The sequence below is a fragment of the Fundulus heteroclitus genome, chromosome 11, assembly GCF_011125445.2.
Source record: "Fundulus heteroclitus isolate FHET01 chromosome 11, MU-UCD_Fhet_4.1, whole genome shotgun sequence".
In the NCBI taxonomy this organism is placed as follows: domain Eukaryota; kingdom Metazoa; phylum Chordata; class Actinopteri; order Cyprinodontiformes; family Fundulidae; genus Fundulus; species Fundulus heteroclitus.
The window spans coordinates 18742144-18769162 of record NC_046371.1 but is presented as its reverse complement, the minus strand read 5'-3'; the positions used below and the strand labels follow the sequence as shown (position 1 = coordinate 18769162).

The following is a 27019-nucleotide window of genomic DNA, read 5'->3' as shown; positions in this document are numbered from 1 at the left end:
ATCAGAATTGTGTCAAGTTTCTTGTTAACTAGCCCCCAGATGCTTGCTTGCACACAAAAACACGTTGTCAATGTGGGACAATTGCTTGTATCTTTACATTCATCGTCCGTTGTAGTACTTATTGTTTTTAATTCTTATTGTAATGCAAATAGCTGGATAAACCCTTTAAATAGGAAGACTGGAATTTCTCTTAAGGGGAGGCTCGATGTCATTGTCAATGTCAAATTTATTTATATAGCATGTTTAAAAACCACAACAAAGTGCTTCACACTTACTCAAACAATCATAAAACAACAAACTGTCAAATGGCTTGGAACTGAGGCTTATTTTTTTTTTCTAAAAAGATTTAGACCCCAACCCAAAAAGCTACCAAAAGGGGATCAAGGTAGTATCAACCTATCTGCCTGAAGTATTGTCAGCTTATATTCTAAACAGACTGGAATAAATGTCAAGTTAAAAAAAATGGAATTTGCAAAAATAATCAACGGTGCAAGAACATTTTAAATAATACACTGCAATAGACTATCAAATGCTGAAGATTAAAATAATTCACAAAGGAAACATTTAGCTGGTCAAAAATAAGTAAAATCCAGACCGCTTTGGTAAAAGACAGCTGAGGAACTATGCTCCATGAGAAGCCCATGACTAAATTGTCATAACTCATAGCTAAGGGAGGATGTAAATGAAAGACAGCACAGACAGGAGGTGATTGCCTGTAAAGCTAATCCTAAAGGAGCTATAAGTAAGATATTTATTGTAAAATTAACCTAAATCATTCTCATTTGTCTTCCCGAGATGGAAGTAACATTCTCTATAAACAACCGGTCCTCTCCATCAACAATGTCTTAGTTAGGTTTTTCTCCTCTAAAACATAGAGGAAAGGTCTGGAACTACTTTGTTTCAAAGTGTAGCCTGAGTTTACTTCCTGGTTCCTGACCCAATGATATGAGAGTTCGAAGGGTTCCCAAAACAGAGCACAGCATTTGTTATTTTATCTTGGCAAAGTAGCAGCAGCCTGCAAACATGGAAGCCAGTAAGAGAAGCTGACCAGAAATAAAACAGAATACAACATTATATATTTATCCCATGTAAGTAAAAATTCAGTGCAAAAACGTTAATGGTCAAGCAAGTCAGATGAAGACAGAATCAGAGGACCGTGAAGAAGGAAGACAGATGTGGGACTTATTAGAACAACACAATCTGACATATTATTGGATTTTTCTTAGCAGCAAACAGGCTTAAATTGGAGGCAACCGGACTTTCGCTCAGTTCTTTCTGAAAACATTTTGACACCTATCCAGGAGTGTTTTGTCAATTCCGGTGGCTCGAACATGAGACACCAGAATTGGCTGTACGCCCCAACATAGGAAAATTCCTTGGGGCTATCAACGTTCAGATTTAGAAAGCATTACACTATAGAGGTAGTTCTCCAAATCCATAAAACAATAGTTGGTTGCCAATCAAATCTGTGATTATATGTAGACTCCCGAGTTATAATTTTCTCCTGTGTAAATATTTATTATAATTATATAAATATAATATAATTATTCAGCGATTAAAAAAAAAAAAATATTTAATGTTCTATACTATTAACTGGCATGAGTCGGAGGGGGAAATGTGCCGCTATTGCTAAATATGGAACATTTGCATGTTAGATTGAACTACTTGTGTTGATCAAGTTAAGCTGTCCTTTTTAAAAAGCCAAAGTGAAGTGCCTACTCTCCTTTGTGGTTAAATTGACTTTTCCTAAGACTGATGTACATAGAAAGACGGAAATAATAGCATAAAACAGTCAGTTTGGTGTTAAAAATGCTCTGTTGTTTACAACCACACAGTGATTAGTTATGGATGAATAGCAAAGCAATAATTTGAGGTTCAGCGGTGTTTGATAAAGAAAGTTAATTTGAACACCCTTTGCTAATCCTTGGCATTTGGCGAGAGTAATCCAATATCTACTACTACTGAGATATCTCTAATGAAGTCGTTTTCTCCAGCCTGGATGTCTGTCTACTTCCGTTGATCTCCTATCTGGAAGCCTGGTTTGATCAGGTAAAGGTTAACTTTTAGAAAGTTGGGTAAAGACCTACTCAAGAAGTAAACCAGCTTAGTGATGCTGTTAAATAACTGAAGGAAATAAATAAATCTGCAGCACATTTTACACAAAATAAATCCCTAATACTGCCTCCCCCTACATTAAACAAAAAATCTAAGAGAAACAAGCTCAAACACATCTTAATATAAATTACATATACATCAAAGATAAACTGTTACGCGGCAGAAATCTTACAGAAATCATTCAGTTTTAAAATAGCGAGTCATTAAATGAGTATTGAAAGAATAGCTGGAGTAACAGAAAGTTCCCTTTGTAAAATTGAGCATATATTGGTGAAAAAAAACAACAATAGCTTCTTTGTTTCAACTGCTGGTGTCTCTTGTTTGTTCCGTTTCAGCTAAATCCCAGACTTAAGGGATTTTTGGGGAACTGTTCTTCTTTGCATTTTCAACAGCATCCCAAGTATTTTGGGAACAAGGAGGTAAATAAAGGCTTTAGATGGTGCTCTTCCCTCTCTGCCAAAGAGGTGCCTCACATACAAACATCTTCTCTTTTACTGCACAGTTTTTTTTTTTTACATTATGTGACAGCCAAATGAATGCTCTGGTTTCCCACTACAGAAAAAAGACAAGTAATGAGGACAGTTTCTGCTGGAGACAACGGAAATAGAAACCACTTCTGTGTTTATGCGAAAGCCAATGAAAACAAGTAATTTACATGTCGAGTGCCATATGTGGGCCAGTCACACTATACGGCGTCTAATGTGTTTATTAAAGGGCTGTCTTGAGATAGAAAAAACTAGGGGTGACACAAAGGCTCAATGATTGATATAAAAACACAAATTCTCTATCAGGATGACTCGAGCACAAATGAAAAAAATAAATAAAGGTCTTCTAATAGCTCAGTAACAATCCAGAACTCAACTTCAAAGAGCTTTTTATCATGCACATTTTTCATGACAAAACTCTGTAATTACCAACGTTGCTATTGAATTTATGACAGTTATCCTACAGATAGATTGGAGGACACGTGGATAATATAAGGATGGAACGATAATCAGAAAAAAAGACAGGTGGACAGATGGATGCATGGGTGGATAAACATGGATGGATGCATGATTGGATGATGGACAAATCGTTGGCTGGATAAATGGATGGATGGGTACAAGGATGGATGAATTGATGAACAAATGGACAGATGAGGGACGGGCAGATGGATGAATGGGTACGTGTATGGTTCGATGGATGGATGGCCTTGTTTGGGTACATGTCAGTGTCACTGTCTAATAAAAGTAGTTATTGTTCTGAGCTTTTTATTTTTTAATTTTCTTATTCTGTCCTGACAAAGCTTTAGAATTAAGACAGGCTGTAATTTCATAGCTATATCTGTAGGGCAAAAACAGAAAAAATCCGACTTTTACTGTGTCAATCTATAGTCTGGCATTTAGTACAAACCTCAGGCAGTGACATTAATCTGTCCATGTTAAGTCTGTGCAATAAATCAATGCAGAAAAGTTAAGAGAGTGGAGAAAATTTGTAGTTTGGAAGTGCTATGTCCCAGCGGGTTTGTCAATGCCCAGATACAATTTCAATTAAGAGTGTCTGCCTTTCAGGATCTTCTTAGAACATGTAACACTGGAACTGTATGAAATGCATATATAACTTGCAATTCAACTGGAAACTTGTATGACTCTCGGGGCTCCTACACCTTTTCATGTGACCCTTCAGGACTTTCAAATTCTCAAATTTCCATAGCTGTCCTTTTGTTTTAAAAAATAAAATCATAAAACACAATTGTTTATTGTAGCTATTTCTAGAATTGATATGCTTTCAATTTGGTCAGACAAGATTTGAAAAAGAAAGAAAGGAAGGACAGAAGGAATCAAATCAGCAAAGGAGGAAGAGAGAACAAGTCAGGAAGGGCTGAGGGAAAAAAAAAAGCACAGGACTAATATGAAGAATGAAGGACTGGAGATAATGAGAAGAAAAAGGATGGACACAAGGAAGAATAAGAGGACCATAGGAGGAATGGACTGGAGGAAAGGGCCCTAGAAAGAAGGGGGTATAAAAGAAGGCACAAAAGAAGGTACACAACGTAGGGAAGAAGATGTGACACGATGGAAAAAGAGAGGTGATCAAAGGAAATAAATATACTGGTAGGATAGAAGGAATGAAGGAAGGAACAACACAATGACAGAATGACAAAAGAAAAAGAGGACATATCAAAGCAAAGGAAAGAATGAAGGATACAAATAAACACAGAGGGGAAGAATGGAGGCTGGAGTGAGAATGGCAGAACACAAGGAAGAAAGAAGGATGCAATAGAGGAGAAAATATGGAAACACGTAAGGACAGAGAGAATAAAGGAAGAAAGGAAAAGAAAAGGTACAAAACAAAGGGAGTGTGGAAGGAAGGACACACCATTTAAACAATTGAATGAGGACTCCATAAGTATCCTGACCTGGAAAATATTGAAACACAATTCCATACTTTTCGAGATTATGCAGGAACTCTGTTTATTGTAGTAATAAAAAATAATAGAAACTATCTAAATAAGAACAAGATGACGAAATGATAATAAAAAGCTGCTGCTTGTGCATTTCCCACATTAGGTTGTTCTAAAAACCCTAAACCTGGAGCGCTTATTGCGTCTGAAGACAGCTCCACGTAGGAGAAGCTCTGTAACATACAGTTTCATAAAGACTCTACCAACATTTGTAACCTCTAAAACTTACCAGGACACTATTGTCACTTTAGTCTGAGCTGCGTGGTTCAAAGCTCTTACAACACAGAAATAACAAATATTGCACAGAGCTTACCGTCATCTATATCTTTGAGGATGCTGACTTTAGTGGTGGGGTAGTGCGTTCCTAGCCGCCCGCCGACAGGCAGGGACAGAGTCGCGTTGAAGCTCTCCTCTTCCTCATACAGAGAGTCATCGATGATCACCACACGACACATCTGCTCCCTCTCTCCTTTGTCAAACCGAAGGACGCTGCTGTGTCCCTCGGGACGGGAAATGTAGTCTGAGTAAGATAGAACGGTGGTGGGGATCGTTCCCGTGGCGGAGCCTTTGGAAGAACCAGAAAGCAGAGAGCACAGGGAAAAGTTTGTGGGAAAACTTTAACGAATGACACTGATAGAAGGTTAAATATGGCTGAAAAGGCGTGATCACCACTCTCGGTTTACGAGGGGAAAATAAATTCTTGCAAAAGGCTATTCAACTTTAGACCTTTGCTGTTTTGTAGACTCTGAATTAGCCGCACGGAAATTTAATATATATTTAGTTCGGATCACTTTTAATTATACAGCTCTAGTTCACAACACATGTCATCTCAAGGCTCTTTACAAAGTCAATTCAGTCAAGTCATTTTTACTATCTCAGGAAACCCAGCAGATTGTATTGTAGCGTTCAATCCTCCTGAATGAGCATGTAGCGACAGTGGACAGTTGCTTTCATTGTGTTGTTGACTGCAGCAATCCCTCATACGGAGCATGCATGTAGCAACAGTGGAAAGGAAATATTTAACACGAAGAAAGCTCCAGCGGAACCGGGCTCAGTATGCACGGTCCTCTGCCGTGACCGTTTGAGAAGACAGAGCACAGAGAACAAAGAAGCACTGATCAGTGTCAGTGATCAGTGTCAGACTGTGATATTAAACTAATTAAAACATTCTCATTTTTTCGTCAGTGAGGTTTTAAAAAAGAAATATATAAATATAAGAAGAAATTATGTTGTCTTAGAACTTTGTAGCCTTGCATTTTAAAATAGTCTGATCTGGGTCTTATCTCAATGATTTGCTGGAATTTTGGCCCATTGCTCTTGACAGAACTGATGTAACTGAGCTAGATCTTTAAGCCGCCTTGTTTGCTCAAACCCTTTCAACTGAGCCCAGAATAATTATATGTGGCTGAGATAAGAGGTTGGTGATGGCTAAATCAAAATATTGGCTTTGCTGTTCTTAAGATTTATAGATTATTGTTGATAATATAGTTATTGACAAAAGAAAATTGTTATGTAATTTCTTTTTTCATATATCCAACATATACAAAACTTTTACTGTGAACAATTATTTGCTTTAAGGGTGTTTGTTGTTGCGATGACCCAGATAACTGAGAATTTGCACAGGCATATTAATAATTTATACACTAAATGTAGTAAATCTACATTGTCTGATATGTAAAAAGTTTTTTATTTATTTATATGGTGTCAATATAATAAAATCATATATATATATATATATATATATATATATATATATATATATATATATATATATATATATATATATATATGATGTATTTATTCGGAAGCTGTTATTCTGTGACTTCTGAGAAAAAATAATTACAACACAGATGAGACTAATAGCACATAATAAGGGAACCCAAATTTGAGCAGATGTAGAAGGCTCCAATAAAAGTACCAACCAGTCAGCAGCTGCGAAAATGTGACTAGACTAGATGCTGTCAGAAAGACTGTTAGAAAGCAAGAACACTGAAGCAGCATTGTTTTGACAGATACTTGAACTTTTTTAGCAGAAAGATGAGAAGAAAAAAGTTTGGGCAAGGCAAAGAGCAGCTCATTCTCTGAAGATTAGAACATCATCCTCAATGACAGGGAGGATGTTTGATGGCACTGACATACAGTACATGGGTTCTAGTCATCCTAAAGGGTATAAAATAAGCTGTAAAAATACACTTTCTGAATATTCGACCGAATTTAGTAAAGTTAAACAAATTACTTTTTGCTGTTCATATGGGCATTGACTTAAAACCTACAACAGAAAGATGAGATTTGGTTTTGGCTGGGGTCATTATTATATTGTAACAATGGTGAGCAGATATTTCAGTTTAGAAATTCTTCATTTATATTTAAAGTCTAAGTTATATGACAACAAATGGTAGCCTAATAAAGTTGTAATTTTAGTGGCTGATGTTTTTCCTTAGCTATCCCTGTAGCTGAGCTCCTGTTGGCAGCTGGAGGACAAGCTGACAACTTTTTCCCACCATGCAATTTTTTCAGACACTCTCCATCTTTGCATCATTTTTAATATTGTCCATTTATTCATTAACTTTGCATTATCTATTGCTTTGTTGTTGTTTTCTTTAAGGATAAACCTGGCCCAGTGATGCTGTTTAGCTGTGTCCCCTTAATGCCCTTTGAACTGCCGGTCGATCAATATTAAGCTAATACTGAGTTTGGTTCTGCTGGAGTTTTTGTCAAGTTAAAAAGAGGGATCCTCCTCTGTCACCACAAGCTTACCCAGGATGAGGGATTGTCACAAGAAATCTTTAAAACCAGCACTCCCAGGTACGTCATAAATTTAATCAGGGGCGAGAGAACGTGTTTCGGCTACCCTGGGCGTGCGGGATTTCAAGATTTTTTGTGTTTTTTTTTCTGTTATTCCAGAACCATGCACCCATCTACTGTGCACTTATTTCCTTCTATTATTGTTGGAAGGTCAACCATTTTATTGCAGTTGACTTGGCATCATCATGCAACAGTTGCGCCCAATGTCCTTGATTTATTATTTTTTTGATGATGGCTCCTAAAGCTCAGACTCCAGGCTTTTGAAATTCCACTAACTCTTTAATATGCTTTGCTTCATAGTACTTCTCAAGATGGCGGTTACCCCTGTTGCTTGTACACATTTCTTCGACCACACTTTTTCCTTCCACTCATCTTTCCATTCATATGCTGGGACATAGCACTCTATTAAGAGCTTGCTGCTTTTGCAAGGACCTTTTGTCGCTTGTCTTTCTTGCAGAGGGTGTCAGTGATTGGTGAATAACTATCAAGTCATCACCCTTACCCATGATTGTAGAAGCAATAACATATCCAAGTAGGTTTAAAGTCTTTATTGGACTTATGTTATATTAAAAATTTCTGATAAACTGCTGTTTAGATTTTTAGCAGCTTTACGCTTCTGTTTCCAATTTTTAGTGGCTGCAATTGATTTATAAAACGACATAAAATTAACGACCCAGTCTCCTGCAATAATCAGCCCAATCTGATTATATCAGTTACACCAAGGTGGGGGAAACGGAGCGGATTCATACCCTGCTGTGTGGAGCAGACCACCATGAGTTCTTCGCTTACGTCTCCGCTGCGGTGTACAGGGATGAAAAGCTCCCCAACATCTTCCTCGACTGCATGAATCGGTTCGGGGAAGAACACGGTCGACTCTGAAAAACAAAGGAAGAAAAAAAAAGAGAGGAAAATGGTGAAGGCAATGATATGTGTAACAATCAGCTGTAATCCACAGAACATCAGGCTATAGGGAACTTATGCAGGCTTTCCGCGCTCTCGCTGTGTATTCCAAGCAGCAGCTGGTAGAATTTGACTTTTATCTACTTAGGTGGTCATCCTGCATTGAGGTTATGAATATGAAAAAAAATCAATCTCCATCACAGTTTTCTGGTTTGATGCAACCAGAGGGGCTCTTCAAAGAGGCTCCTACGGAGCTTTTTTTTTTTATACTTCCTCACATGTGGCAGACAAATACAATTGCGGGCCTCTCGAGTTCATCACGCAGAGCTACATCACCTGGGAGTTTCACTCATCGACTCCCGCGTACACAGACGGGTCAGCCTCTCACTTATTTTCTTTCTCGTCTCTCGGCTGTGGTTTATGATTGAGAGAAAAGCTTAGATTCGACGAAAGCGTCATCTATCAAAGCAGAAATCTTTCTGCTGGTGGGGAAACAGGGCGGCTGGAGCTACTTCCCCCGCGCAGCGAGCTGGGGCCAATAAGAATAATAATAAAGGGAACTAACTTTCGGCTCGTCTCAGATCTTCTCGTGTTGTCTGTTTTCACGGAGAAAATGAACGATTGAATGAAGGGAGCCTCGAGAAACACTTGTGGATCGCTGCTGCGGCGTGAACGCCAATTAAAGGGCCGGCGAGTAGAAAATCCAGAGAAATAGATTGATCTCTGAAACAACATACAGCGTAAGAGGAGATAAACACCTGAGAAGACTCTTTGCGATGAAGCCATCAATATAAGACAATCTTACACACAGCGGGAGTTCAAGCATTTCTCCTCTTTTGTGATAACACTTGCTAAATCGTTCTACCTCCTCTCAATCTTCCAGCGTTTCTCCTCTCTGCTACAGCCTACAATCTGTCACTCCCTAGGGGGTTGGGTGGGGGTGAGGGGCGGGGGGGGGGGGGGGGGGGGGGAGCAAGTGCAGGATGCCGGGGTCCTCCGCCCTTACCTATTCCCTTCACACACACGCACACACACACACACAATCGCACCATGAATTTCCACTCCCACTCCATGCATATACTGCAAACTCCGTCTCACCTCATAGTGCTTTCACGTCTCATTCCCCCATTTCCTCCTGCACAGCTCCTTAATCCAGCCAAGATTTAGAGAAGGCAAACTTTTCATCCAAGTGGGTCAAGTTCACCTTCTTGAGGAAAACGCACTGTCATTTTAAAACATTCATGGGGAATGCGAGAAAAAAAAAAAAAGGCACAGGCTTGTGGAGCGGGTGCTGAATTTAGAAGTGCTTGCACCTAATCTTGTTTTCAACCAACAAAAAGGAGAGAAAAATAGGAATTTGGTTTGGCTTTTATTCCTCTGTAAAGAGCGTCTGAAATATTGACGATATCAGGGATTTTTTTTATGGATGCACAGACGTGTTTTTGTAGAGGTTTTTTTTCAGATGTCTGTCAGCTTTTGGGCACCATGTATGAATTATGTGCCAAATCTGCAACATGAAAACTAGCAGTTGATAAAGAACACGAACAGGCCGTATTTCCACGCAGGCACAAATCTCTAGAGGTCAACATGCTGTTGACCTTGAAGCTTAATAGAAAAACAAATATGAAAGAGAAAACCGTTTTTCACGACAATGTAATAACCCTGGTTCAATATGCAAACAGTAAAAGCTCCACTGATATATAGCATCACTGCGGAAGGAAAAGCGAGCAAGATGAAGCACCGACAGTGGCGAGAAGCTGCTGCTTGCAGCATACAGTCAAACAGCAGGCTTCCGCCTTCAGCTTTAGTCAGCACTGGATTATATATGGAAGTTTTGCAGGAGGAAGGCTCAGCTGTTTCCAAAGGAAACAGTCGACAGCATAAGCCCAATTCTGTTGGTATTAATCAAAGAAGCGAGGAAGATGACAAAAAAAACATACATCTGCAACGTAAGCTGGGAGAAATATAAAGGTGTTCGCAAAAGTATTCGAACCCCTGAACACGTTGGTCACAGTACAACCACAAACTTTAATGTGTTTTATGAGGATTTTATGTGACAAATTATCCCATTATTCTGAACATAAAGAAACATAATTCATGTTTTTGAACATCCTTTATACACTGAAATTCTGAAAAGTGTGGCATAGATTTGTGTTCCACCCCACCCTTCCTCTGATACGACTAAACAGAATCCAGCAAAACCAAATGCTTGGAGGAGTCCTCTAAAGAGTAAAAAGAGCTCATTTAAAAATAAAAAAAAAACCGGCCAGTAAAATCCCGTTTGTTACAAGCCATGTAGGGGACAGAGCAAACAGGAGGAAGAAGGTGCTTAGCTTAGGTGAGACGGTCATCATTGATGGTCCTCTAACACCCGAGGCTCCGACTCGTGATGGCAGCTCATGAGGCAGATATTTTGAACCAGTGTGCCAGAGTATGGTTTAATCATGTCATCGCTGACGTTTGAAGCCCTTCACACTAGGGGTGTAAAACACCAGCTTTATCACAACACTATATATTGTACTGATTTGTTTGGATGTGATACGATGTTTGCTGATATCGCAAAATTTGCTACAATACGATTTCCATCACAAGTCTGTGATCGAAATGATGCAACATCGTCTGGGCATCTAACACTATAAAAAAAACAAACAAAAAACAATATGATTTGACCTATATGGACATATGGATCAATGCTTTTATTTTGTATATGTGTAATCGGATCGTTAATAATCTAATCAACATATCGATGTGGATCATTGTATTGATCCACCCCCGCTCCTCATCCGCCCCTTCCACTTTCAGCCATGCCAGACGCCCTTTATTTCCTTTCATACCTGTTCCTTGCTTTTTTGTAAGTTCACTGAATAACTATTAATTTCCAACATTGAGTGTCTTTTTCCTGGCCGCCCTTGTGTCCAGTTCCTCTGCTGCTCATAGCAGAAACCAAAACTGAATTTTCTGGTCCGCTTGCCAAACACTACAGGTGGCAAACAAAATAAAAATAAAAACTAAGGCTGCGCATGACCTTGAACACACTGTACCCACAGCGAAACATTGTTGCCGTGGCATAATACTGTGGCATGTACTATTTCATCAGCAGGGGCAGGAGAGCTGGTCACAGCTGATGGGAAGATAGCAAAAGGCGAAATAAAAAGTATTAATGAGTAGAAGAAAATTTGTTGGAAGCTGTAAAAGACTTGAGGCTGGGCAAGGGGGCTCGCGTCCTATCAGGGAAGTGACCCTAAACATACAGCCAAGGCTTTAATAAAACTGTTTTGATCAAAGCATACTCGTGAGTTGGAATGATCCAGAACTAAATCCAATCAAGAATGTCTGGCAAGACTTTTAAATTGGTCAGATGTTCTCCATCCAATCCCAGCTGACCTTGGAGGATTTGTGCAAAGCCGGTAGAAACATATTCCCAAAAAACCTGCAACTTTAATTGAAATATAAAGTGGTTCTACCAAACATTAACTGAGGGGGGCTGAATACAAACGTGTTTCTGCACTTTTCAGGATTGTATCTGTAAAAAAAAAAAAGAAAAAGAAAAAAAAAGGAGGTTTTTGTTTCTCTTCCACAATATACAACTTTTAGTTTATCAAATAAAATCCCAGTACATTGTGTTTTTGGGGTTGAAAGTGTCCAAAATATATAAAAAAAAAAAGTAAAAAAAATTGTAGGGGCATGAATACTGATGTATAGCACTGTAAAACAATAAAGAATAGCTCTGAAAATTTGCATCGCAATACACACATTTGCTGTGTCCTTTGAAGAAAGAAACTCTGCTCGGCTAAATCTTTTAGTCGAAGCTTACCATCTCCCTCCTCTAAAGCCGATTTTAACCAGGCGGACATGTCCTCTAGGGAGGGAATCCTCAGGCCATTCAAAAGGACCACCACCAAGGCTGGCTTCATCATTAAAGACCACACTGTTAATGAAACAGGCACTGCCGAATCTTCTCTGGGCCCATTAGATTACAGAGGGACTGATCTCTGTCACATTAGACCGTCCCTGGAGATGGCAGAAAACAGACAAGCTCCTAACCCTTACTCACACACATCATAATTAATCCACAGGGGAGGCGGGATGGAGGGAGGAAAATGAGGCAGGGAGAGCCTGAAAGCAAGAGAATATGGAGACAAATGAGAAAGAGAGTTGCGAGAGCAATTGTTGTGTGTTTCTAATTAGTTAGAGGCTGAGCTGGAGAGAGGGATAATGCATACAAATACCAAAAAGCAAAAGTGACAAAAGAGTAAATGTAGCATTGATTGAGCAGAGCAGCGCCACTTAATATTCCATTAACGTTTCAACTTCGAGGAAAAAAAAAAAAAAAAAAAACTAGGACAGGGAAAATGGCAATAAACCCTAAATAAGAAGGTGAACTGTCTATGTGCGAGTGAGTGGGATGGTTGATTTTTATTGCGACTTTCGGATTAATTATTTTTTATGGGAACGTAACCATCATGTTCATTTTTAGGACGTAGGAATCAGAAGCACCGATGCCGAAGAAAAGAAATACATCATCCCTAAAACGGCTCTCATCTGGCTAAAGTGTCACAATCAAATGTTCATGCTGAAGCCTAGAATTTTCACCACACTCCCTATCAGTAGGTGACACTGTTTATACTGACATTTTCATTCTTTTACTGTCATTTAATCGTATACTCAGGATGCACCTGCAGACATATCGTCACGAGAGGCGCAAACGAATGGCAGAATGAATTTTGAGTCGTTTGCTCTGTAAATGTCGAATCCCCTCATTTGTTACTTCTGTTGGTCTGCCTGAAGCTAGAAACGTTTCTATATATGACATAGATGAAATGGATATTCTAGTCTAACCAGTGCCTGAGCAGAAAATCTCCCGTCATTCAGCCCATATATGAAAGGATAAAGCTCAACCATAATCCTCATGTCAGTCCTAGGAAAATGTTCAGTTTTGCACACGTAAAAGTGTCAAACTGGTTTTAATAGCAGAAGCTGAAAGATGGGAGTAAATTACAGTACTGTGAAAAAAAGTATTACTAGTAGTATATACACCCCCTCCTCCCCCTTTTTTTTAAAAAAAATACTTCTGTTTTTGTCTTTTTTGTTTGTTAAATGTAAATGTTTCAGGTCATTGAAACAAATTCACAAACCCTGAGCAAATAAAAAAATAGTTTTAAATGATTGTGATTGTCAATCTTCACTGCGATCAACAGCATTCAGTGATTCTGTCTCTCTTGTCATACTTGGGCCTAATTATTGCTCGCTCTGTTGGATCAAATAGGTCCCCTACATAGAACCTGTGTGACAACATGAAGCAGACAAAAAATAATAATAAAAAAAAAATCTCATAAAGCAACACATAATGCACTGATAAAAAACAGCAAATGAACAGTTGAGAAACAATGTTTTTGACATCTAAAAGCCTAAGCATAGTTATACAGGCTTCGGGACTATAGTGAACCATAGTACCAGCCATTATCCAAGAATTGGAGAAAATACAGGACAGTAGTGAACATTCCCATGAGTGACCGGCCAAAAAACAAGCATTCCAAGAGAACTTCAAAGACTCCTCCCAGGAGGCCACAAAACAACCTCGAACAACATCTACAGCAAGAAAGAGACTGGGAGAGTTGCCGTGGGAGAGTTGCACAGTGGAAACTACTGCTGACCAGGAAAAAAAAACAAAAAACAACAAAACAAAGGCGTGTCTTGCGTCTGCCAATTGAAGAACTTTATGATCCCCTGAGACTTTTAGGAAAATATTTTATACACTGAAAATAGCTTTGTGGAAGGTGTGTTTCCCCATCATCTCTGCAGTAAAACCAACAAAGGGTCTTAGAAAAAGAACAACACAAGAATGGCCATCAGGCTCAAGTGTGCCTAGGTAACGCAGGCACACTTGAGCATAAAAAGCAAAAAAAAAAAAAGAAAAAAAGGGAGATTTTGAAGTGACTTAGTCTTCGATAGGCTGTAGCAAAATTCCTGTACAGTGATGAAAAAGTCATTGCAACTACTTAAGAGCAGTAAGAGCCGTCATAGGGAGGGACAGCCAGTTATGAGGTTTGGTGGCTATTCATTTTTACTCAGTTAGTTTGGATAGCATTTTGCCTTTATTGATTCAAATAATCATTGCAAAGTTGCCTTTTGTATTTATTATGGTTTTTCATTAGTTTGCTGATGACCTAAAACATTTAAACATGACACAAATCCAACACAGAGCTCTGATTACCCCGTATATTCCTAACAGAGCACTTCGCTCTCAGACTGCAGGTCTGCTGGTGGTTCATAGAGTCTATAAAAGTAGAATGGGAGGCAGATCCTTTAGCTATCAGGCTCCTCTCCTGTGGAACCAACTCCCAGTTTTGGTCCGTGAGGCAGACACCCTGTCTACTTTTAAGACTAGGCTTTAAACTTTCCCTTTGGACAACGATTATAGTTAGAATGACTACAGAGCTACCCAGTGTTGTATAGTAATGAAGTAAAAATACTTCACTACTGTACTTAAGTATATTTTGAAGTACTTTATACTTTTCTCGAGTATAACATTTTTTGATAACTTTTACTTTTACTTCACTATATTTCTGAACTTAATTGCATACTTTTACTCCAGTACATTTTCAATGTTTGGTTTAGTTACTCGTTACAAAGAGAGAGAGAGAGAGACTCACGCATGCAAGTGTTTGGACCCCACCTACTGATTGACTGCGACAAATTCGGGACTTGCCTGGGCTTGTTCATCACCACCAATGGGATAAGAAGCGGGTTCAGTTGGTAAATCAGGTTAAATTAATCTTGTGGTATAGGTAGAGCATCTAATAGCAGAGAGTCCTAATTTTCTTAACTAAATTATATCTGCAACCGCAGGTGTATCTTTTAGCAGGTTTACCACTTCCTGTAGGTTAACTATCACTTAATCACTTAACCATGTTCTTAGTATACACCCCCTTTTCCTGCACTTGGTTGTGTATAATTTTAAAGTGCATTGCACTGACCTTACTTGAAGAAGGAAAACTGAAAGCTTACAAAAAGGTTGTATTTTCTGTCCAAACTTGGTCTAAATTTCTCCTGCACTTGGCTGTTTATATTATTTTAAGTGAATTTGACTTTCAAAGTTTACCAAAATCTAAAAAATGTCATTCAAACTGCATTTGCTATGTTTTACTTTTTACTTATACTTTTTATTACATTACTTGAGTACATCTCTTTTTACAGTAATTTTCATACTTAAGTACAAGACATTTCAGATACTTTAAGACTTTTACTCAAGTAACATTTCAGTCATTGACTTGGACTTCTACCAAAGTCATATTTTGGAGAGGTACTTATACTTTTACTTGACTCCGAGATTTCAGTACTTTATACAACACTGGAGCTACCTCTATAGTTATGCTGCTATAGGCTTAGGCTGCTGGAGGACATCAGGGTTTATTTTTCTCACTCTGCTGAGTTCCCCTACTGTTCTCCAGTTTGCATTGTTTGTTGTTATTTCAGCTTTTAACTTTTTGTTCTCTGTCATTTTTCTCTTCATAGTAGGTACACCTGGTCTTGGGTTCTGTTAGCTGTGACATCATCCAGGGAAGGCAGATCATCCACTATTACCACATAACATGGAAATAATTTCTGGATCAATGTGTGCTTCTGTGCTTTTTGTGTCTCTGCTCTGTGTTCTCCAACCCCCAGTCGGTCAATGTAGATGACCGTTCACACTGAGCCTGGTTCTGCTGGAGGTTAAAGGGGCGTTATCCCCTCCACTGTCATTTCATGCATGCTCAATATGAGGGATTGCTGCAAAGCCATGGACAATACAGACGACTCTCCCTGTGGCTCTACGCTCTTTCATGAAGAGTTAATGCTGCTTGTCAAGACTCAATACAATCTGCTGGGTTTCCTTAGATAGGAAAACTATGATTTGATTGAATTTGACTTTGTAAAGTGCCTTAGGATGGCATGTGTTGTGAATCGGCGCTATATAAATAAAATTTAATTGAATTGAATTTAACAAGAAGAAATTTGTTAGGGAGAAGTACTTTTTTCACAGTACTGTAGATGTGTTGTGCAATGATACCTATAAAATGAGGAAAGTTGTTAAAAAGTGGGAATCCACACCTGTTTGCAGCAGGTCTATGCAGATAATAAAAAGTACACAGAAAACCTTTTTATTTTATCTTTACCTAGCTGTTAGCTAGTCTTTACTTACAATTCCCCGTTTTTATTACTCCAAGGTCAAACTGACCTAACTCCTCATACATTGTATAAGTGTACAGTGTGATCTGTGATTAAGCGGTGCTGCTGGGTTTCAGTTTTAATAGGAATTGTTCAATATGTAACTCAACACTGTTCAGAGAGCACTTCTTGGTGTTAAAATAGTTGTCACAGCTTGAAATTGTGGCTGAGTGGCATTAGCTGCCTTTTCTCAGAGCTTTGTCTGAACTTTTAGTTGATGGCTTTAGTTGTAGAGTGCTTTGAATAAAAGAAAAGAAAAAAATAATCACACTTTTTTAACTATTTGAAATTTTTGTGGTAAAATCCCAAACTTTAACGTATTGTATTGGGCTATTAAGTGTTAGACCAACACAAAGGGGCAAAAAAATTAGACATGGTTTTCAACTATTTTTTCATAAGTAAAAACATGTAAAGTGTGGCAAACTTGTGTACTCAGCCTCTTTTTTATTGCCCTTAGTAGTACATATGTGTGTGTTATTAAAAAAGTGCTAGAGTATCTGAATTTTTCAATTCAATTAAATTTTATTTATATAGTGCCCAATTCATGAAACATGTCATATCAAGGCACATTACAAAGTAATAATACATATTAATATGTATTAATATACGGTAATGGTACTATATTGAGCAGGGTTAAGTTATATACAAAAAAAAGTTCAGGTTTTGAACATCTCACAGTAAACCGCTCTATTTATCCGGTCTGACATTTCTACAGCAGAGCAGCAAACCTACCTACAAGACATGGTTGTCTACCCAAAACAACACACAGGATGCACATCAATAAGCAAAGCTACCTAATGCCCTATAGTCACCCTGGAGGAGCAGCAAACCCCCCCCCCCCCCCCCCCACCCCATCTAAGGTGGGAGAATTAGTAGGCAATCAATAGCTGTGGCATTTCTTTAAGAGCTGACAAGAAGAAAGTTACTGTTGAAAGAAGCGTAATAAGAAGTCCATTTGAACATTATCACAAGCCATGTGGTGGCTATGTCTGTCTATGTCAGATGAGTAGAGCATTTAGCCTATAGGTTTATATACAAAAACACATATATGGAGGGATTTTAACACTGCCTATACCATCCATGTTTATTAGACGGTGGAATGAAAGAATCCAAAATCCCCTTGCTAGGAAACAGTGCTAACAACTGTTTGAGCATGGAGCTCAAATGTGATACTGAAGATAATTAGTCTGTGAAAAATCTTTTTTAACCTGTACTGTCATACTGCTGGTCTGGGTGCAGGCCTGGTCTCTCTCTCTCTCTCCGCTGCAGGGTGTGACTGGCAGGTGTGTTGCATCTCGGCCAATTAAGGCTCGTACTTAAGGAGCTGAGACCAGGAGGAGGGCGTCAGTTCTTTCTCGCTTCCAGAGTGGTACTTGACCAACTTAAGCTAAGTTCCGAGTTTTTTCCGAGCCGATCCTAATTCTGTGTTCTGGTCTCTTATAGAAACTCAAAGAATCCGAGAAACCTTCAAGCCTGGACCCTCCTCGAAACCTGCAGCTCTCCTACCGTAAACCCACCTTGACCCTCCTCTTGGTGCTCACCTGCCTGTCCACCCTCCAACACAAACAGCATCGCAGAGAGAACCACTGGAATACACCCGGACCCAGGACACCCCCCTCCCAGACTTCTGCCAAGCACTGCCTCTGTGAGTTCAGCCTTCTCAACCTTTTCACCAGATTCAGACCTGTCATTCATCATCACTCTCACCCTTCCCAGCAGAACCCAGAACGAGCCAACCAGACGCACACCCCGTCCTTTGTTTAATAAAGACCATTTTTTGACTCAACCTGACTGTCTCTGTGGTTGCTCTGATCCAGAGTCGTTCTGCTCAATTATGACATGTACAGCTTTTTTTATACCTCTTTGTCTCTTTTGACTATGCACATATTTTTCATATGTAAGATTTCAAAACCGAGCGACATAAAGGAAGATTTAGAATGAGATCATCCTGGTTAATTATTAGGTTTTCAGCAACCAAGTCACACCATGTGTCTCAAATTTCTGAATGTGTTTCATGTCTTTAATGCAGTAAATTAATAGGTTCACTTCCTTATCAATTACCATCTTGGTTACAAAGTAGCTACATATTTCTTTTTCAATTAAAAAGGTGTTGAGTTTATTAAGATAAATCACCTGAAAACTTGAAGACTTTTTTTCACTTGGTGGTTTGGCCATATCAGCCCAACTATTTGGGATCAGAGGACATAAAAGCGAACATAGTGTTCTGTCATAGGAACATAGTTTCCATATCGCAAACAAAGAGCTTCAACCCCTTCAACTAAATATTAAACAATATGAAAAATGTGAAAAAGTTGTCCCAGGTTTTTCATCTTTTTCTTTTTTAAACTTTTAATGTATGGAAAATAAAAATGCACTATTTTACTTCTGTTTAATATATCCTGTACTGTCAGCTGTTGCAGAAAATAGTTTAATGCAGACATAATGGTTATTTTGCAGGATGTTTTGTGTGCATCGGCAACACTGACCATCATCAGGGTCTAGGATCTCTACTGTTGCTGAGATGGGAAACTCCATCACTCCCATCACTGGCTCTGACAGCAGAATCTGGAAGGTCTCCGCCTGCTCGTACTTCTCGTCGGTCAGGATCCGAACGTGCCACGTGGCCCTCGTCTGTCCTGGGTTAAACTGGACCTGCCTTTGAGACCTCCCTCTGAAGTCCTCATCCTTCCTTGCACTACCATCCTGGGTGCCAATGCCTGTGAGGGACATAAAAAAAAAACAAAAAATGCACAAGAAGAATAAGGCAGGGAAATTTAATTTAACAAATATATAAAATAGTGTGCGTGTGTGTGTGTGTGAGTGATGGCCACAAGAGAGAATCAGATGAAAAATACATTAAAAATTACAATAACAGAGAAACGAGTGCTGTGTGTTTTTCTTCGTTTATCACTTACAGAGAAAAGTGTAAAAGAAATCTGCGACGGAAACATTTAATGTGGCATATTCTTTGTTACAGGGAGAGATTAGTTACACTACAGAGGTTTGATACACATGCGCATGTTTTTCCATCTCTGTGTCACATCATTTTCACCTCAAAGATTTCTTATTTAATTTGAATAAGCCCTTTATTGTAACTCTATTTTACTGTAATATATCTTTTATGCCCCCTGATACATCACCCTTGAAGGTGGGGAGCTAACTCACTGGTAATATTGACTTTCACATTGAACACCACAAGGAGCGCAGGTGGCACACATTTATGAAATAATGTGTTACATCTGGAAATGAGCTGTTCATATTTCTTTGTTTAGACCCATAAACCCCAGGCTAACAAACAGAACTGTAACCACGCCAGGCAGATATGCTCGCGAGTGTGGGTCCAGGACAAAAGGATTTGTTTTCCCTTTTCAGACTGGCTAATGCCTGCGCAAACAACAAAGACGGCGACAAACATATGCAGATGGGTTTGGATACATATTGAACATGAGCACACTGGGAGTATTGTATGCAAAATATAAGCTGAAAATAAATGCTGCAATAGAAACAGTCACACCGATTCAGATCAAATACATTTCGGTGACATCGCATTGTATACTAGAAAAGCATGTAACAGAGTGTTTATCTGGAGATAATCATAGATAAGTGTGAAAATAAATCAATCTAGCAAAAAGATAATAGAAAATACCAAAACAGTTACACATACAGTAAGTATTTTAATGGAAAGTGCATAATCAGAATTGTAGTTTAAAATTTTAACAGCTTGAGCCAGACAGCTGGCTAAGTCTGGTGGTTTTACGCTTTTGATGTTAGGGGCTTTGTGTGGTGGCATCAGTCGAAAAAGTACTGGGAGAGGGTGTAAAAAAGTCTCTGTTCTTGCAGCTGCTCAGAAAAAAGATCCAGTGCAGAACGTAGGAACACTCCAATGAACCTTTTGAATCCCCTGACTATCCATTGCAGGACCCTCTCGTCTGCCAAATTGCAGCTTTGTCACAAGTCAACCAGCGTGGCTATGTCAGTCACTCTGGCACAAACAGCACACCGATGCTGATCTGAAAAGTGTATAATAGGGTTGAGCTCAAGACTGCAGGCTCACAATCACATCTGCTCCACTTCCCAAATTCTGGAGGTAGAAAAAAGAATCCCACTTAGTGGAGGTGAGCGATGCCATGTTGAAATATAGAAATTGGTCCTAGACTGGTGCGATATCGCAGTCGGGGGTCCCAAAAGTTTAAGAAGAAGTGGGTTGCAAACCTATGGCAACCTACATACTCAACTCTCTTGCTCAACAAATAAATGGAACGCCTTTTGAGGGGAAATTAACAGGTTTTCTAGACCTATTGCCAAGAAGTTATCACGTAAATAAATGCCGGTTGTTTTTTAATACTGTGTAATTTTTCCTGCTAGGGATTCCTCAGTTGCAAAATAACACGTCTAATAGTGTGGAGGAATTAAAAAAAAAAAAAAAAAACTAAGGGTTTGTGGTAAACCTGGAAAAATTGTTATCCAGCAGGCATGATTGGCAACCAGGTGACCTTCTAAGCAGAAATGTAGAATAATATCCTGTCAGTGTTTACTGTCGTTTCAGCTAGTGCAGGGGTAGGACATGTTTTTCTGTTTCTGCTCCAACACAGCTGACTGAAATGACTAAATTACCTCCTCAACAGAACATCAAGTGCTGCAGGAGCCTGCTTACAAAACCCGTTCATTTCATACAGTTGTGTTAGACCAGGGAAACCTCTAAAGCAGCTGTTGGGGACTGGAGTTATAGACACCCCTGAAATTGTGCGTTAGTGATGACACCAGAATTATGTCTGGCAATATAAAGGGGAGATAAAGCTCTATGTGAGGTAAAAAAAAAGAAGGAGGTCAAGGTGTGACACAAAGGACTATTGTATGTAAGTCAATGATAATAGACTTACATGATTCATGATAATATATCATGTATCATGATATTATATCATGATACTATTACATACTATAATCATACTATTACATGATAATAGTATGTGTTATGAAATTGCTGGAGAACAACATGTTTTTGGAGCCACTGGGAAAAACCCCCCATAGAATGCTTAAATCTGCCTTTTTTACTTCAAGCAATAACTTCAGATGTATATAAGTACATAATGATAAACAGTGGCAGCCAATTTACATAAATTATCATGATGAATGTCATGGCTTTTGATGATTCATTTCAAACCCCTTTTCTCTCAGCGTGGCCTGATCACACATCAACCAACTTTGATGATTTAAGAAAAAAAGACTCAGATTCAAAAGTTTAAATGTAGCATGAATTTTCTCTAATTCACACAGGATCAAAATTATTCACACAGGCTGGCACGCATACTTAAACACTCGAATATTTGGACAAATGCCCCTCAGCGAGATACAGAGAAACCACAGTAAAAAACGTTCCATGGCAATTAAATAGGTGCTGTCAGAGTTTTAGGTGGATAATTGACTGTTTCTCTTAATTAGAAATGGTAGACTTAATTTAAAGCCGTTAGCTTCCTGGCACTGACCCATCTTTTAATTATCGCTCTCAAATTTTCAGTGGCTAGCTCATCATGAGACAGACAACTGTGTTGGTTCAAGACGTGGATCATTACACCCCCTATCACCTTACTTTAAGACTAATTAAGATTCTTTTAACCACGCCATGATACATAAACCCACATCATTTACGAGCATTTATCTATTCTAATAATCAGCTTATCAACATAAAATGAGACACACAAAATGTGCCACAAAAGGGAGACAGAGAGAGAGAGAGAGTCGATCACAAAGTCTGTGGAGTTTTATTGCTCGGCTCCCTAGAGGAAAAAGACAGCTTGCGGGTCAAACTGGGGAGCTCTCTGTGTAGGAGGATATATACCCTCCAAGCTTTTGATCTCATTGATTGCTAGTCCTAGATTTAAAGACCCTGATGTTTTTTTTTTTTTGTCTACACAACACCAGTTTCAAGTTGAAAAGAGGTGCTTTAAAAATTCCCCAAAACACGCATCAACCTGCAAGCTTACCTTGTCATTGTCTATTGAGCCACATGAATATGTAATCCATAACTGGTGATGAGCTGAGCTTAGTCCCTTTGTCAAAAGAAAAATATTTTTTGTGATAAAGCTCATTTTTACATAGAGGCAACCTGTAGAAAAGCAGTTTGTTGTTCCACAGTTTCTCCTCTCTCTCTCTGTGAAACACAATTATCTCTTTACCCAGCCCACTTGGCAACGGATATGAGGGTGGAATAAAACCCGCAAGAGAGGATTCATGTTAACCTGGCAAAAGTACACCACTTAACAGGTGTCCATTTATTTCTCAAAACAATGACAGAGTAGAACAAAAGTGCATGAACACAAAATACGATTTGCTTGTGTAGAGTAAAAAATGTGACTGGGATCTCTCCTTTCTTTCCTCGGTCCCAATGGTATACCGCATATTATTCATACAGGGGGAAAAAAACACACCAAAAAGAATGAGGGAACATAAAGCAGAAGAGAAGAGAGGAATAATGTAAAGAACATATTTTAAAAATGGATGAATTTCACAAAGGGAACACAACGATATGACAGATAAAAATGGAGAGATCCTGCAAGAGAGGCACTTCTGTAGGTCGAAAGCATGTGAAAGACAGACAGTGTGTATCACGCTCAAGAATATGTTTTTAGTTTAGCTCAGATGGATTACAACTGAAGTAACTCATGTTTCAAGGATCCCCATCTAATATATACATATCAAGTACAGTCACATGCCTAAGATGATCTAGCTAAGTGGTCCCCAATCCCCAGGATGGCTCATGTACCGGTCCATGGGTCATCTCATCCGGGCCGCATGCAAACAATAACTAACTTACAATATCTCTGTTTCATTTATTATCACAGTCCGAACAATGTTTTATTTAGAAAAAAGGCCAAATTTTCTCCATTACATCTTTCTATAACTTGCTCTTGATGCATGTCTTGGTCAAGTGAGGGCTACTATATCAACAAATGCGAGCGTACAGAGAGCATCATACTTGGCAATACTAACCGTATTGCTAAGGCTAAGAAGCCATTTGCTATTAGCGAAGACCTGTTAGGTCAATCGGCAACAAACAGGATGAGATCTGGCTGAGGATCAGCTCTTGTAAGAGCTTCACAGAGACATAGCTTGACAAAAAACATCCATGACGCCGTGGTGGAGCTAGGAGGCCACTCTTTGTTTACAGCTGACCGGAACCGAAGCAGCAGAGAGGAGCAAAGGCAGATGTTTGTCAGTGTACAGCCACAACTCTTGGTGTACATCTGCAAAAGCAATGGGAATCTTCTGCTCGCAGCATATATTCAGCCTAAAGCTAATGCTAACCCTGCTAGCCCTGGAGGAACTCTGTTGTTTAATCAGCAGCCAAATGAGCAGTAATCCAGACAGAGCTGTAATTGTAGCTGGAGACTTTAATTGAGTTAAAAGCTACCTAAATTCCACAAATTCATAACGCTTCCAACCAGAGACAATAGTATATTAGATCAGGTCGATTGCAACAACCCAGGAAGGTATAAGGCTGCAGCACCTCTTGACTTTGGATCGTCAGATCACATCTCTGTGGACCTGATCTGTAGAACCAGACTCGTCATCAAAACCTTTTCAGGTTTGGACTGGAGAGGCATGCTCAGCTTTGCAGGACTGCTTTAAACACACAGACTGGGAAGTGTTTAAAGAGGGTGCTGAGCTACAGGATTACACATCATCTGTGCTGTCTTAAATCCATTTCTGCACTGATGCTGTCCGACCCACAAAGACAATCAGAATGTTTCCTGACCAGAAACCGTGGGTGGACAGCACAGTGCAGTCCGTGCTGAATGCCTGTGTTGCAGCATTCAGAGCAGGAGATAGACTGGTTCAAACCAGGGCTAGAAGTGAGCTGAAAAAGGGCATCCAGAAGGCAGAGCACAGGTACAAGCAGTGCATACAGGACCACTTCAGCAGCAATCACCCATGTAACGTATGGAGAGCATAAGGAGCATCCCAGACTATGGACACAGCAATCAGCAGCTCTGCCTGACACATTAAACAGCTTATTTGCACGCTTTGCCTCTCCAAGCAACAGAAGGTCTAAGCATCTTTCTCAGCCAGATCTTCTTGTCCTGAAACTGCACCAAGTGACCTCTTCCTTAAAGAAAGTCGGTTTCATCAAAGTTTCAGGTCCAGACATGCTGTCAGTTTGGATGCAAAAGTAATTTGCTGATTTTTTTCTGCTTGTTTTGCTGTTATTTGTATATCTTTTTCTGCAGGTGCAGAAGCAAACTCTGAGGATGTTATCTTGCACTCTCTTTATTATCTACTCTGTTTTTGTCACCTTCTCGCCCTTTTAAGGTTTTACCTCACCCCTCTCGCCCTTCCTTTATTTCTCTTTTCCATTTCTGTGTCCATTGAATTAAAACTAAAGCTTTTTGCATAATTATCATGCGGCGCACTATAGCAAAAGCAGCTATGATCCACTTGTGAAAATAAATCTGCTGGGCTCTCTTTGGCACTAAGAAAGCAGTTCTGACCTACAACCTGCAGCCTGCCCATAGGGAGAATCGTTCTAGAGAGGACGCTGTCTTGCTGGCACTTCTGCAGCATCCTAACACCTATGTTAGGAGGCTATTCGTGGACTTCAGCTCAGTCTTCAACACCATGTTCACTCCCAGACATGCTGGCCATGAAGCTACACAGCCTGGGACTATCTCCACCTCTCTGCTCCCGGATCAGTGACTTCCTCACCAACGGGCCCCATGTGGTGAAGATTGGCAAACGCATCTGCCCCACTGATCCTGAACGCTGGAATGCCACAGGGCTGTGTCTTCAGCCCTACTCTCTTTAAACTCTTCACACACGACCGCTTGGCTATCCACCCCACAAACGTGGTTGTGATGTTTGCAGATGACATCATTGTGGTGGGTCTCATTTTCAACAGTGATGAGACCCACTACAGAGAGGAGGTCCACAATCTGACACAGCGGTGCTCCAGGAATAATCTCATCCTGAACACCAGAATGACAAAAGAGGTCATAGTGGACTACTGGAGGTCAAGAAAGACTGAACATGCTCCTCTCTGCATACAAGGGGACATTGTGGAGCATTTGGACAACATAATGTTCCTAGGGATTCACATCTCATCTGACCTGTACTGGACTGTAAACACCTCCCACCTGCAGGAGAGGCACAACAACAGCTCTTCTTTCTCAGGAAACTGAAACGGATTGGACTTTCCACTAAGTTGTAAATAAAATATTTACAGAGCTACAGTAGAGCCTTTTGTGCCTCAGCATACCAGTGTGATATGGGAGCTGAACAGTACCGGAAAGGAAGGATTTAGCATGGGTGTTGAGCACAGCACAGGGAATGTTGGAATGCCGTCTGCAGGATCTAGACACAGTTTATGCTGCCCGAGTCCAGAAAAGGTCCAGATGTGTTGCCACAGATTCCCCATTAAACATTAAATCAAAAACTAACAGACTTAAAATGAGCTTATTTCCCAAAGCTGTGAGAGTTATCGCCCCCCGCTGAATATCCCTGAACTACCAGCCCTCTTCATAATCTATTACATGTTACAAACACACTACTGGTTACACAGATTTCTGATCCAATGAAAATCATTTACACTGTCTCTTACTTGCAAATTTGTATTTGCACACTTCAATCTCTCATGGATTGTCTGTTTAGAGATCCATTTTCATGAGTCAGTGTATGCCTCACAAAAAAAATGTATTATGGTAACATATAATGACAGATGTATTATTATCATTATTATTATTAGTATTATTATTATCCATCCATCCGTTTTCTGACCCGCTTAATCCCTCATGGTGTCGCGGGGGTTGCTGGTGCCTATCTCCAGCGTTCACCAGGTGAGAGTCGGAGTACACCCTGGACAGGTCGCCAGTCTGTCGCAGTATTATTATTATTATTGTTATTATTAGCAATGATAATAACGTTTTAAAACAGTTGCTTTCTAGTGTTTTCCATATTTTTGATATGTAGGATTTAATTTTTACAATTTTTCTTTTCATTACAGCTTCATAGTTTTTCATAGAAGGAAAATGTTTGTAATGAAGCACTTTACCGCAGGAGTCTTTTTAATCTTGGTATGTTCACATGTAATGACAATAAAAAATATTCAGTTCTATCGTTCTTTAAAAAATAACGACATGTTGTAATCTGTGAAGGCTGCACAGCTGAGGACTTGGTAGCAATGTTCCTTTGCAGCAAGAGAGTCCTGGGTTAAAATGCTGGCCTGGGTTTTTTTCTGCATGGAGTTGGCATGTTCTCCCTTGGCATGCGTAGATTCTCTGCACATTCTCCGGCTTCCTCCAACAGTCCTTCCACCGTCCAAAAACATGACCCTGTGCAGGGTGTACCCCGCCTTGGTTATAAATGTGTGGGTGGTAAACTGTGTACATGAATACATTTTAATTCTAACCTGTGTGAACTGGACTAGAAGTTGATTTATTAAAAAGTGTGAACTGGCACCACACTCTAAGTGCCATTTTATTCTCCTGAAAAACAAACAACACCGGATCTTTAAGGCGCTTGCTGAGAATCTATCAGACTTGTTACTGGAAACAGAAA

At 39.5% G+C, this 27019-nt stretch overlaps 1 protein-coding gene across 1 annotated transcript in view; it reads right to left on the bottom strand.

Annotated features, from left to right (window-relative positions):
* frem2a (FRAS1 related extracellular matrix 2a) overlaps positions 1–27019 on the bottom strand; it is a 123202-nt gene that overhangs the window by 30301 nt on the left and 65882 nt on the right. The window contains exons 4-6 of the mRNA XM_036143042.1: positions 18958–19188; positions 8113–8238; positions 4872–5123 (exon numbers count right to left, since the gene is read on the bottom strand). Of these exons, the coding sequence (XP_035998935.1) occupies positions 4872–5123; positions 8113–8238; positions 18958–19188 (609 nt within the window). The remainder of the gene's footprint in view (positions 1–4871; positions 5124–8112; positions 8239–18957; positions 19189–27019) is intronic.